This window comes from Emiliania huxleyi (assembly GCF_000372725.1).
Source record: "Emiliania huxleyi CCMP1516 unplaced genomic scaffold EMIHUscaffold_57, whole genome shotgun sequence".
NCBI classification, from domain to species: Eukaryota; Haptophyta; order Isochrysidales; family Noelaerhabdaceae; genus Emiliania; species Emiliania huxleyi.
The window spans coordinates 630,516-642,513 of record NW_005197722.1 but is presented as its reverse complement, the minus strand read 5'-3'; the positions used below and the strand labels follow the sequence as shown (position 1 = coordinate 642,513).

At 63.8% G+C, this 11,998-nt stretch overlaps 4 protein-coding genes across 4 annotated transcripts; 1 reads left to right on the top strand and 3 right to left on the bottom strand.

Moving 5' to 3' along the window:
- Window positions 1-1,581: 1,581 nt before the first annotated feature.
- On the bottom strand, window positions 1,582-4,522 carry EMIHUDRAFT_437306 (hypothetical protein). The gene is made up of 8 exons (XM_005765064.1): window positions 3,951-4,522; window positions 3,445-3,515; window positions 2,915-3,013; window positions 2,750-2,806; window positions 2,307-2,340; window positions 2,195-2,238; window positions 1,952-2,033; window positions 1,582-1,871 (listed from the first exon to the last, which is right to left on the bottom strand). The coding sequence occupies exons 1-8, from the start codon at window positions 4,426-4,428 to the stop codon at window positions 1,762-1,764; spliced, it is 975 nt and encodes a 324-aa protein (XP_005765121.1). The 5' UTR covers window positions 4,429-4,522; the 3' UTR covers window positions 1,582-1,761.
- A 156-nt stretch (window positions 4,523-4,678) lies between these two features.
- On the bottom strand, window positions 4,679-6,318 carry EMIHUDRAFT_213481 (hypothetical protein; the record flags this gene model as incomplete). The annotated part of the gene is made up of 4 exons (XM_005765063.1): window positions 4,679-4,689; window positions 4,761-4,835; window positions 5,533-5,584; window positions 5,707-6,318. The coding sequence occupies 4 exons, from the start codon at window positions 6,316-6,318 to the stop codon at window positions 4,679-4,681; spliced, it is 750 nt and encodes a 249-aa protein (XP_005765120.1).
- Window positions 6,319-8,008: 1,690 nt separating this feature from the next.
- On the top strand, window positions 8,009-9,232 carry EMIHUDRAFT_213479 (hypothetical protein; the record flags this gene model as incomplete). Its single annotated transcript, XM_005765062.1, has 4 exons — window positions 8,009-8,581; window positions 8,657-8,821; window positions 8,896-9,054; window positions 9,176-9,232. 4 exons carry the CDS (start codon window positions 8,009-8,011, stop codon window positions 9,230-9,232), a joined length of 954 nt encoding a protein of 317 aa, XP_005765119.1.
- Window positions 9,233-9,337: 105 nt separating this feature from the next.
- Window positions 9,338-9,688, bottom strand: EMIHUDRAFT_357310 (hypothetical protein; the record flags this gene model as incomplete). The annotated part of the gene is made up of 1 exon (XM_005765061.1): window positions 9,338-9,688. A coding segment is annotated over exon 1 (179 nt), but the record flags the coding sequence as incomplete, so codon positions are not given.
- Between the last annotated feature and the right edge of the window lie 2,310 nt (window positions 9,689-11,998).

Below are 11,998 nucleotides of genomic sequence, written 5' to 3'. Positions count from 1 at the left end.
ACGGATGACCGAAAATGGGCAAAAACGGGGTGATTTTGGTCATCCGTCAAAATATCTGAAGATCTGTCTATAGGATTCTCCCCAAACCTTGCTCAGCTGATCCAGCCTGGGGGGAAGGCCAGCCCTGGGCAAAGAAACCAGTACCTCATCGGGCTTCCCTGAGCGTCACAGCTCGGTGATCGCGCCGGCCGGACACCACTGTGACGTCCGTTCCGGGCATTTGAACGCGACCTTCGGGGGCAAAGACATGGGCTCTATGGCTCAGACTGGACTCCTCTTGGTCCCTTCTGATGCCCTAGGCCACACCTGGGCCTTACCTGGGGTTCTAGGGGCCGGGCAGGGTTTGCCCCCCGAAAGTGGCCTGGGGAACCTTAATAGTACAAACCCAATGGTCTTTTTCTTCGTGCCAGCGTACTCACCCATTGAATTGTCACTGCCCGTGAGTGCGAGATAGGGTTAGTGCGAGAAGGCTACTAGATACCTCACATGACCCCACACACGGTCTTGTCCGGCCTTGCTTGCGGCTGGCTAATTGCTAGAGGCGGACCACAAACCGGGATTTGCGCGGCTTTTTCTTCTTTTGTGGTTCTCGAGGTTCTCGAGGTGGATATCCTTTGGCCGCGTTGGGTAGCGAGGATGGTGTGACGCGATCCACGCAGGCGTGGTTTCTGGCGGCGGACCGTCAGTGCACGGAGTTGCCCCTTCTCCGACTGCCCCGGCTCCCGAGTTTCTTTTGTGGAGGGACGCACCGGGACGCACTCAGGGACAGTGCGGACGGGACGCGGCTCGAGGGCGGCTCCCGCGGAGGCACGACTGGCATCCGTGGCGCGGGGCTCGTCTTCGAAAAGTCGGGCATGGCTCTAATCTATCTCCCGCAACTCTCTCGCTGACACGCGCACCCCGTCGACCTTACGATGGGCGCGCTGCGGTCGCCCGCCTCCCAAGTCATACGCCACGGCGTGCGATCTAGATTCAGCCCACGTGCCTCTGCTCGCATACACTCATACAGTGAATTGACATCTCCCATGGGTGCCAGTTAGGGCTAGCAGTAGGCAGCTAGCCTGTGAGGAGAGCGTCCATAGACACCTCACATGACCCCACACACGGTCTCGCCCATGCCTTGTCTAGGGTACCATACTTCCGGGCCCGTGTGCGGGGAGCGAACCTTAACGACCGCCCAGAAGCTTTCTGAGCGAACCAATCGGGCCAGGATCATCAGCATATGTCCCCTCCACAACATCGTGGGCGTTTGAGCGGTATTTGAGGAGCACCGCGACTCTGAAGTTCGGCCGAAGAAGACGTATGCGTAATGCGGATACGTGATACGTCGAAGACGCCCCGCCCCCCCGCGGGCCGCGGCGCACCGGCGGAGATCCATAATCCGTATACGTGACACGTGGTACGTATGAGGCAACCCGTCGACCGACGCGGTAGGTCACGGAATAGACATATATATCCTTTATCCTCTCTCGGACGCCTCGGCTCGCGACTCCAGGCTGCGCAACATGTTCGGGCGGCGCGGCCTCTCGCCGACACCAAGTTCGACGGAAGGACGGTGATCGGTGTGAGTGAGTGACAGGTGACACCCGCACTCTTTTTGTTTCCATGACTTTTCCTATGTGGCGGCGCAGCCCGTCTTCCGACGCTCGCGGCTACCTACCGGATCTAGCGGGGGGCGCAACAACCGACAACCCGCGTACTAGAGAGGGCTTGAGAGAGGGACGGGGAAGTGTAGGCATCCCACCTCTTGCCCACACGCCGTCACTCCGGCTCTCCCGTCAGCGCCCGGTTGAGCTCCTCCCGCGCCTCGAGCTCGCGCAGCCGGTAGCCGGTGACGAGCTGCCAGACTAGCAGCTCGCGCAGCTTGACGCCTGTGATCAGCAATGGCGGGACCCGTGGTGGAGTAGCGATCAATACTAAGGCGAGCGGCTCGCGCGGCGGCGTGGCGCGCCCGGCGTCTCCATGAAGGTGTCGCCGCCGACGTCCGCCTCGCGCAAGATCGACTCGATGAGGAGCCGCATCGCATCGAGCACCTGAAGGGCGCGGAGAACGGACTGCAGTCGAGCAGTCGTACCGTAGCCAGCAACAGTCATGATCGCATCGGTCTTGGTAGGAGGAGGAGAAGCAGGAGTAGAATGATGACGATGATGACGAGGCAGGACTACACCAGTACTAGCCGCATCGCACCGCGCACCTCCTGCGAGATTGACGACGTCAGGGACTGCAGGTTGTCGCGGCCTACAGGAAGGTTCCTGGAAGGTTCCGGGCAGGTCCCTAGAAGGTCAGCGACTGCAGCTTGTCTCGGCCGAGCGACTGGATGTACGCGAGCAGCCCGCCCCCCTGAGGGACAAGGGGAAGGGAAGGGGAAGGGAAGGTGAGGTAAACTTCTCCACACACACGAGGTGGTGGGGCAAGGGCCACGCTAGCCCCTCGCGACTTCTCGTCTAGAAGACAGGAGCCGGCACGGCATTGAAAGTGCACGGCCCGGTGCGCGTGGGTGAGCTGTGTGTGTGCGTGCGTGCGTGTGTGTGTGTGTGTGTGTGTGTGTGTGTGTGTGCGTGCGTGTGTGCGTACGTGCGTGCGGGTGCGTGCGCGCGCGTGTGTGTGTGTGTGTTATGTGTGTGTGTCCGGGCGTCTCGCATGAATTAACTAGTTAGTTCGTTAATTGGTTCATTCATATGACCTGCGCCTCGCGCGTCGTCTCGCATGAATTAGAATTAATTCGTTCATTCATTAGTTCATTAAGTACCTGCGCCTCGCGCGTCGTCTCGCGCGTCCGCATCAGCTCGCCCCGCATCGCCTCGACCTACGGTAGCGAGATGTCGCCGAGATACAGCCGAGCTGTCGCCGAGATACAGCCGAGCTGTCGCCGAGATGTCGCCGAGATGTCGCCGAGATGTCGCCGAGATGTCGCCGAGATGTCGCCGAGATGTCGCCGAGAGACCTCGGAGCGCAGCTCGCTCATGTACGCTGCCGCCTCCACCTCCACCTCCGTCCCCTCACCGAGCTTCACCTTGGACACGTCTCGGGCGTGTCTCGGACATGTCTCGGAAGTGACTCGGAGGTGTCTCGGACATGTCTCGGAAGTGACTCGGAGGTGTCTCGGGCGTGTCTCGGGCGTGTCTCGGGCGTGTCTTGGAGGGGTCATGGACGTGTCACGGAGGTGTCTCAGAGGTGTCTCAGAGGTGTCTCAGAGGTGTCTCAGAGGTGTCTCAGAGGTGTCTCAGAGAGGCGTCTCAGAGAGGTGTCTCAGAGGTGTCTCAGAGAGGTGTCTCAGAGAGGTGTCTCAGAGAGGTGTCTCAGAGAGGTGGAGAGAGGTGTCTCAGAGGAAGAGGTAGGTGTCTCAGAGAGGTGTCTCAGAGGTGTCTCAGAGGTGTCTCAGAGGTGTCTCAGAGGTGTCTCAAGAGGTAGGTGTCTTGGGAGTCTCCCCTCGCCCAGAGTCACCTTGATGAGGCCAGACACCTCCGGAAGCGCCGCGCCCGCCTCGTCCACCGGCGGTAGCACCGCTGAGTCACCTGGAGACAGATAGAAAAGGAAGGTGAAGGACAGCCAGGGGCTTGGACTGGGCACACACAGGCGCGAGACAAAGGGGTGACAGCGACACACAGAGACACACACTCACAAGACACTCAACGAGCTGGGCTGCCACACCCGCCGCGCCGCCGCCACCCCTCGACGATCGGTAGAGATAGAGAGGTGAAGAGCAGCCAGAGGCGACACATGCGCGGTGTGCGGGTGGACGCGAGGCAGGAGATGGCGGCCGACACACACACACACACACACACACACACACACACACACACACACACACACACACACACACACACACACACACACACACACACACACACACACACACACACACACACACACACACACACACACACACACACACACACACACACACACACACACACACACACACACACACACACACACACACAAGTCGCCTCCGTCCCGCTGCAGCGACTCGATCAGCGAGCGGCGGTACTCTGCGTTTCGGAACATGTAACCGGTCAGCTGCATCGAGTACATGAGAGAGGCGACGTTCTGGCCGGTGGAGGCGACGGAGGTGTCGTAGAGCTGCGGCGGCAGATTGCCCAGCAGCGAGACCACCGTCGAGCGCACCGCCTGCTGCACCTCGGGCGGAGCCGTCTCGGCGAAGCTTCCGATGAGCTCCGGCGCCGAGATGTTTGTCACAGCGTCGTAGAAGCGGTTCGACGGCCGCGAGAGCTCGCTGCCCGTCAGCGCCTCCTCCCATGCGTCGGCGGCGGCGCCACCCTCCTCGCCCTCGCCGCCGCCGCCGCGGCTCATGCGCTCAAAGAGGCCGGCGCGCAGTGGCGGCGCCCGCATTGTACGGCACGCCAACGGTGGCCGGGCGACGAGAACGTAGGTCAGTGCGAGCGCGCTCGCGACGTGGTGTGGCATGGCAAAGGGTAAGACGATGGCCAGCGTGGCGCGTGGGAACGAGCTGCCCCAAAGCGCGGAGCTCCGCTGCGAGCTCTAGCTGCCCCAAAGCGCGGGGAACGAGCTGTGCTCCGCGGCACAAGGACTTGAAGAAAACGCACGGCCGCTTGCTTTTTTGTTTTTCAGTGTATGTAGCTCTTACGTACATTCCCGTAGGAGACTCTGCTGACAGGGTTTGCGATGAGGAGCGACCCGAAGGGTTTCTCGGAGGTTAGTGCACCACTAACCGCCGAAGCGCAAGCGCTGGGAGCAAGAACACTACGACCTGGGTCGGGCTCATACTAGCACCCCACCTCGCGAGCCGACGTTCTGGCTCAGCGAGGCTGCTGCGGAGCACTCGGGGCCGACGTTCTGGCCCAGCGAGGCCGCTGCGGGGCACCCGGCGGCTCGGTTCGCTCATCATCGCAAACTCAGTCGAGCAGGAAGTAAGGTGTGTGTGTAAAGGCGGCGCGGCACGGCAAGGGTTGGCGGTAAGGCAGAGCGGCGGCAACAGACGGCAGGCAGGGCATCGGACGGCGGGACAAACGGCACGGGGCGTGGCACTGTACGGCGGCACGGCGGTAACGGACGGCAGGGGGGGCGGCGGGCTAAACGGCAAGGGCGGCGCGGCACGGACCACGGAGGAAGGAGCGGCACGGCAGAAAGGAGCAAGGACGGCGCGGTAACGGCAGGATCACGGATAGGCGTGGCACGGATAGGAGCGAGCGAGCGGCTAGGTGGCGGGAGGGCGAGGCGAGGGTGGCGGCGGGTGGATCACGAGGAGGTAGAAGGTCTGGCGCGAGCGGGTGAGCGAACGGCGAGCGAGCGGCTAGGCGGCGGGGGGTGAGGGTGGCGGCGGGTTGATCACGAGCCCAAAAAAAAACCCCGGTAGCCAAGAGCTCGTGGAACTGACGTCAGTTCCGTGAGCCAGACCTCCCTGTGTTTGAGCACCCACCCAGGCGGCCCCGCCGTGTGTGTGCTGCCTCTAGCATGCTAGCACGGGTCCAGCCTCGTGCACTCCTCCCCTTCCTGAAGGGCCGCGAGCACTGCATCGGCGTCGACCCGTAAGGGCAGCGTCCGCTCGACCGAGCCTCGCCGCTCCCGTTCGCCCAGCAGCCACAGCTTCATCGTCGCTGCCCTCCCGCCCGACGATGCCGGTGGCGGCCCGTGCGACAGGTCGGCCGGCCGCCACTGCGCGCGCGGGGCGGCGCGGTAGATCGAGGCGGCGTCTACGCCGGCGGCAGGCTCGTCCGGCTGCACTTCGTGCGGCGGCGCCTCCGCTTCTGGCCAGCAGTTGAAGAGCACCACCGAGCGGCCAAAGTCCTCCGGAGGGCCGGACTGAGAGATGACAAACGGCGCTAGCCAGACGTCAGCGGGGCGAGGGACAGCGTGTTGCAGCGAGCCGTCGAATCGGAGTACGCGGCCCGCGACGGCGGGCACCACTGTCATCGCGCCTGCGAACCGCGGCGGGCGACCGTCTTCGCCACGGCCCGCCTCCCACACGCACGTCGGGCCTCGCACTCGGCTCCCCACGTCGAGGTAGAGCACGTGAGCGTGCCGCGGGTAGCGCAGAGGGCCTCCTCCTGCGGCCAGCGCCTCGTCGACGTCCGCGTGGGCCTCGATGTGCTTCCACTCCTGCCGAGACCAGTACTCGACGTGCGGAGAATCGTCGTCGACCTCGGAAAGAAAGGACTCGAACGCGTGCTCGAGCGCCGTGCGCGGCCCGACTGAGCGCGTGTAGAGAGCATGGCCCAGGCCGCGCGCGTTGGCCGCCACATTCAGCGCCTCGCACGTCGGCGGCGCAAACACGCCGTCAAAGACCTGGATAGCGTGGCCTGACGCGAAAACGACGAGAGACAGCACGAGTTTCATGATCTGACAGCTGGGTTCGGACTTTTTTCAGGGAGGGTACCCACGCTGCTGGTAGCGAACCGACGCTGCTTCACCTGCCAGCGTCGGTTCGCCCTGTTCGCAGATCTCCTGTGCCGCCGCCATGTGCCTTTCGCCGGCGCTGCCGAGCGGTGAGGACCTCGTCCGCCATCAGCTCGAGCTGCAGCTGATCCTCCAGGAGGTGCACCAGCGCTACGCCGGCCGCTCAGGGAGGTACAACAAGCACGACACGGCGCGGCTCCGCTTCATAAAAGACACTGCCTTCCCGGGCCTGCGCTTCGGCAAGATGGTGCAGGAGCGAGACATGGCGATGCTGCGCTTGCCGCCGATGAGCGATCTTGAGATCTAGGCGTGCCAGCCATCCTTAGCACGGATGGCTGCGAGACAGGGAGCGCAGCCATCCAAGGTGCAGATTTCGAGGTTAGCCCGCAGAGTTAGGGGTATCATCGAGTATCAGCAGCTATCCTTGCCACCACCGGGACGCGGGAGCGGCCAGGGCTTCATAGACTCGGTCGAGAGACCCAGTGCTCGATCTTTACCGGTATGGGAGTTTTTGGCTAATCAAACCCAAGGCCTGCGCTAATCAAAAAGTGGTACGGGATACCAGTTGCCTCACGGAAATCAAAGCGAGTCGGAGTGCCTTCTTGGTGGCAAAATCGGCAAAATCGGCAAAATACCGGGTATTTTGCGGGTATACCTGGAAAAACCCGGGTATACCCGGGTAATACCCGCACTTTTGCATGGTTTCGCCCCCGGGACAACACCGACAGCCGCTACAACTATAATGAAAACCCCGCATACCACTTTCGCGTACCACTATACCATACCACTCCAAAACTAATCAAAATATCGCCAAATACCGGTCTCATACCGGTAAAGATCGAGCACTGGAGAGACCCCAGATTGGCAGCCATGCCTTTCTGGACAGGGTGGCCCGCCACAAGGACCCCAGGAATTGCGACTCGCCGCTTTCCTCCCGCTGTGATTCTGTGTGAGCTCTGGGGGGGGGGGGGGGGGGCACGGGCTGGACTAGCGCTGAGTGTGCTACGGGCTCTGCGCTCGTGTGTAGTACGTCTTGAAGTTGCTTTGTCTGCTGTGTGTGTAGTATGTCTTGAAGTTGCTTTGTACGCTTGAGTGGATGAGCGTCCCCCCCCCCCCCCTCTCACCGCCCGCTCCGGCTGATGTGGCGCACACACTCTCCACTATCTCTCACAGGTGATAGAAAGGCACAGCTCTCAATGAGAACGTGGGCTTGCCCATCCCGGAGTGGTTCGATCCCACATTAATCCGAGACGGTGATGGGGTAGCTCGATCGGTCACACCGCCATCGCCGTCGGGGAGAGAGGGGACGATACTGCTTCAGCAGCGTAAACCTCGATCCTGCACCGTGTTTGTTATGACCCCCCAAAATCATCGCAAACCCTGTCAGCAGTTCACCTACGGGTATGTTCGTAAGAGCTACATACACTGAAAATGAACACAGCAGTGAGGGAGGGCGAGACGATCGAGGGGTCCCGTACCATGCGGAATCGACCCTATCCGGTGCTCAAGTGCTCAAGCTTGTGCTCAAGCTCTGTGTCTTGATTTGCCAACAACAAACCTAAAAATCAGCCATTTGACGGGCCGCAGATCCGTACCCACACGTCCGTCCATCGACTTCGTGTCTCCCAGCATGGAGAGCCGCCGCGTTCCCTGCGCGTGGGCCATTGGCCTCGCACTTGCCGCCCATTATTCGGAGGCATACACTGTCGACAGCATCTTTGGCCTATCCGAAATCGCAGATAAAATCGACACGGCTTCCATGCTCCAGCCTTCGGGGTTGACCGCACGCGGCACGTGCCCAGAGTATCCTAGTCCGTACGGGCCGGCCATGAACTGTGGCCGCACAGTCAGGCAGTGCGGCGTCCTCGCCATCGACACAGGACTTGGTACATACGGTGGGCTAGGCGGCGCGATTGACAAAGACAATGCCAACTCGGGCGAGACCGACCAGACAAACCCGCCGTATGAGCTCCCTGGCGCCAAGGTGCACGGCCTCTGGTTTGAAGGGCCGCCCTATGGCGACAGCTACTGCTGGGACATTTACGGCACCTCAAACAGCTACATCCCTGGCGAAGAGTGGGTCCTGCCCGAGTACCCCGGCACCGCCCAATCCTGCGAGGACCAGGACTGGGTCTTTGACCCGGAAGCGTACTGCACATCCAACAAGTGCGACAGTGCTTATGCCATTCCTTCGTGCTACAATGTCAAGGCGGGGTCAAGACGTTGCCCCGTCGAGTCGCGCGCTGGCGTGAGGATGTCTGCTGACTGAATCATTTAGGAGCTCCCGTCTTGCTACAACTCGTACAAGGGCCCGATCGCGAGTAAGCTCGAGACGCGCTACATGTTGTGGTTCGTCAACCACGAGTGGCGCAAGCACGGCACTTGTGGTAAGGAGTCCCCGGAGTCCTACTTCGACCAGATCTGCGCGCTATCACAGCCAATCGTCCGTTTGATGGGCTGATTCGACGCACGGCGGTGTGAACAACCCCTCTATCCACCTGTCACCCGTGCGAGCAGGTTGAAAAGGTGAACGAGTTGCGCGCCGCCGGGATGAGCGACTACACATTCCTCGACGACATCGCGTGCCAAGTCGATTTCATGAGCGACGACATCGAGCTATTCTCGCACGGCCGAAACACAGATGGGCCTGAGGGCCGCTCCAACGGCGAGTTCATGGTCAGCGCCTGCCTCGACAAATCGGGCACGTGGCACCTGGCGCGCTTGCCCTGTTTTTCATGTGCGCGGGGCGGCGGCAGCAGTAAAGGGGCTCAGTCCCCGATCGCGTTGCTCTTCGTAGGCCCCAGTCGCTAAGTTCGAGCAGGTGTGTGGCGACCCAACCTTCGACCGGCTGTGAGACGCTGACCCGGTGACCGACCGCCGAGATCGAAGTGAAGTTAGATGACATGTGGAGTCGCGAGACGCGAGGGTCGCCCCCCCTCTGTCCCACCACCTTTTGTGTGTGGAGAGGTTTTACCTTACCTCCGTTACCTCAGATCAAAGAGTTGGCGAGCGGTTGGTGCATGAGGCTGCTCTGATCAATGTGCAGGAGCACTCCGCAGGAGCCAGGACGCAGGAGGGTGCCGCTCCCCCCAAACGGCGAGGCGTCGGGCCACCAAGTGTCACCCCAGAGTGGCGCCCGCCTCGGCCCACAGCCGCGCCGCCTCGGCGCACGTCTCCCCCAACCTCGCCGCGTCGTCTGAGCCGGAGGCGAGCGGGCCGAGGGCGGCCAGGAGCCCTGCGAGCAGGGCGTCGCCGCGGAGCAGCCGGAGCCGCGCCGCGCCGCGCCGCGCGGCGTGCAGCATTGCGTGGAAGGTGGGGCCGTCGTAAAACTGCCACGCGCCGGCGACCGCGAGCGGCTCGCCTAATCTCCGGTGATCTCGGGTGATCTCGGGTGATCTCGGGTGATCTCGGGTGATCTCGGAGAGTCTCGCGAGCGGCTCGCCGCAGCCCGATGAATCTCGGGCAATCTCGGGCAATCTCGAGTGATCTCGGCGAATCTCGGCGGATCTCGCCGCAGCCAGAGTTGAGCAGCATCACGTCGGTCGAGGCGCGGAGGAAGAGGGTGGCGGCGGCGAGGCCGTCAGGGGAGGGGCACGCGGCGCGTGCGCGTGCCTCCGGGTCATGCCTGCACACGCCACGCTAGGGTTGCAGACTGCCGACCAGACAGGCGAGAGGGCTGTGTACAGTGGCTGTGTACAGTGGACGCGTCCGGACGTGTCCCGGACACCCCCCCCGTCCGAGACGTGTCCAGGACAGGTCCTGGCCCGGGCCTGACATGGTTGGTCACACGCATATGCTGCAGAAAGAAGCTCTAGGCGAAAGAAGGACTCGCGGTTCACCGCGCGTCTCCGGGCCGTGCCTCAGCCGAGAGTGTGTGGCACGTCACAATCTCGGGTGATCTCCGGTGATCTCGGATCATCTCGGGTGAGCTCAGGTGATCTCGTGGAATCTCGGGCGATCTCGGGGACTCTCGCGGACTCTCGGGGAATCGCATGCCTCAGCCGGTCGCGAAGCACGTCCAGCCGCGCCAGGACTACCGCCTGCGCGAGTAGCACCATCGAGGCCAAGCAGCCGCCTCCTCCTCCTCCTCCTCCTCCGCCGCCTCCTCCTCCTCCGCCGCCTCCTCCTCCTCCGCCGCCTCCTCCTCCGCCGCCTCCTCCTCCTCCGCCTCCTCCTCCTCCTCCGCCGCCTCCTCCTCCTCCGCCGCCTCCTCCTCCGCCGCCTCCTCCGCCGCCGCCTCCTCCTCCTCCTCCGCCGCCTCCTCCTCCGCCGCCTCCTCCTCCGCCGCCCAGCAAGCCGCGGCGACGCAGGAAGCGGAGTGTCAGCGCGGCTAGCACCGGCGGCCCAGCGGCAATCACGACGGCGGGGTCGAGGCCGGCGAGCGCGGCGTCTCCGCCAGACGCGCGCGCGAGAGCGGCCAGCAGCAGGCTGCAGCGCGCCTGATCTCGCGAGATCTCGGCTGATCTCGGGTGCCCTCGTCGAGACGGGCCAGCAGCAGGCTGCAGCGCGCGTGCGGCGGCATGGCGCCCGCGGCGTCAAAGGACGCCAGCCGCGCCTTGTAGGGCACAGCCACGGAGATGGGGCGCGCGCCTCGCAGACTCATCAACTCTCTCGACGCACGCCGGCCGCGCCTGATCTCGGCTGATCTCGGGTCATCTCGGCTGATCTCGGACGCCAGCCGCGCAAAGCAAGGAGTGAGGCTGAGGAGGGGCTGGCGGGTGGCGCGCAACCTCGCGCAATCTCGCGCAATCTCGCGCAACCTCGCGCAATCTCGCGCAATCTCGCGCAACCTCGCGCAATCTCGCGCAATCTCGCGCAATCTCGCGCAATCTCGCGCAATCTCGCGCAATCTCGCGCGCCGGCACACGCACGACGTTCGGCGCCGCCGGGTCCGCCTTGCCCGAGTAGACGAGGTACTCGCGCACTGACGCCGCTGCACCGCCGCCGCCCTCTCCGCCGCCGCCCTCTCCGCCGCCGCCCCCGCCGCCGCCCTCTCCGCCGCCCTCTCCGCCGCCCTCGCCACCGGCGGCCTCCCTGCTCAGCGGCGGCACGCAGAGCGCATACACCTCGGCGCGGAGCGGTGCGCAGCTCAGCACAGCGGGCGTCGCACCGCCGAGCGGCTCGATGCCCGGCCCGCGCCTGGGTATGGGGAGACGCCGTTCACACCTCGTGCTGTGAGCAGGGCTCGGTGCCCCCGGCCCGCGCCAGATCGCGCGCAGCGTGGCGGCGGTGAGGATGGCCGAGTCGAGACGCCCCTCGCGGTAGCGGCGCAGCAGCAGCGCCGAAGGACCGCCTCCGCCGCCTCCGCCGCCTCCTCCGCCTCTTCCGCCTCTTCCACCACCACCACCACCTCCTCCTCCTCCACCACCACCACCTCCACCACCTCCGCCTCCTCCTCCACCACCTCCGGTCCTCCTCCTGCCTGCCCCGCGTACACCAGCGTCCTCGCGACCGCCGCCCAGGCACACTCTTATCACCCGCAGGCCCACAGCTCGGGCAGATTCACTCCGCGTATCCAACACGCCAACGTCACTCACAATAGGCGTCCCCAATATCAACGCTCCGCGCTACTAGCCTCGACGGGCCCACGAGGCAGCGCCTTCGACCCCCCCTCAGCACG

Bases quoted from the DNA above. Each gene is read 5' to 3' on its own strand.
- EMIHUDRAFT_437306 (XM_005765064.1), bottom strand. From the start codon at position 4,428: ATGCCACACCACGTCGCGAGCGCGCTCGCACTGACCTACGTTCTCGTC. The intron at 2,341-2,749 runs GTACTTAATGAA...CTTGTCCCTCAG, and splicing joins AGACGACGCGCGAGGCGCAG to GGGGGCGGGCTGCTCGCGTA. The intron at 1,872-1,951 runs GCGCGCCACGCC...TGCTGATCACAG, and splicing joins CACCTTCATGGAGACGCCGG to GCGTCAAGCTGCGCGAGCTG.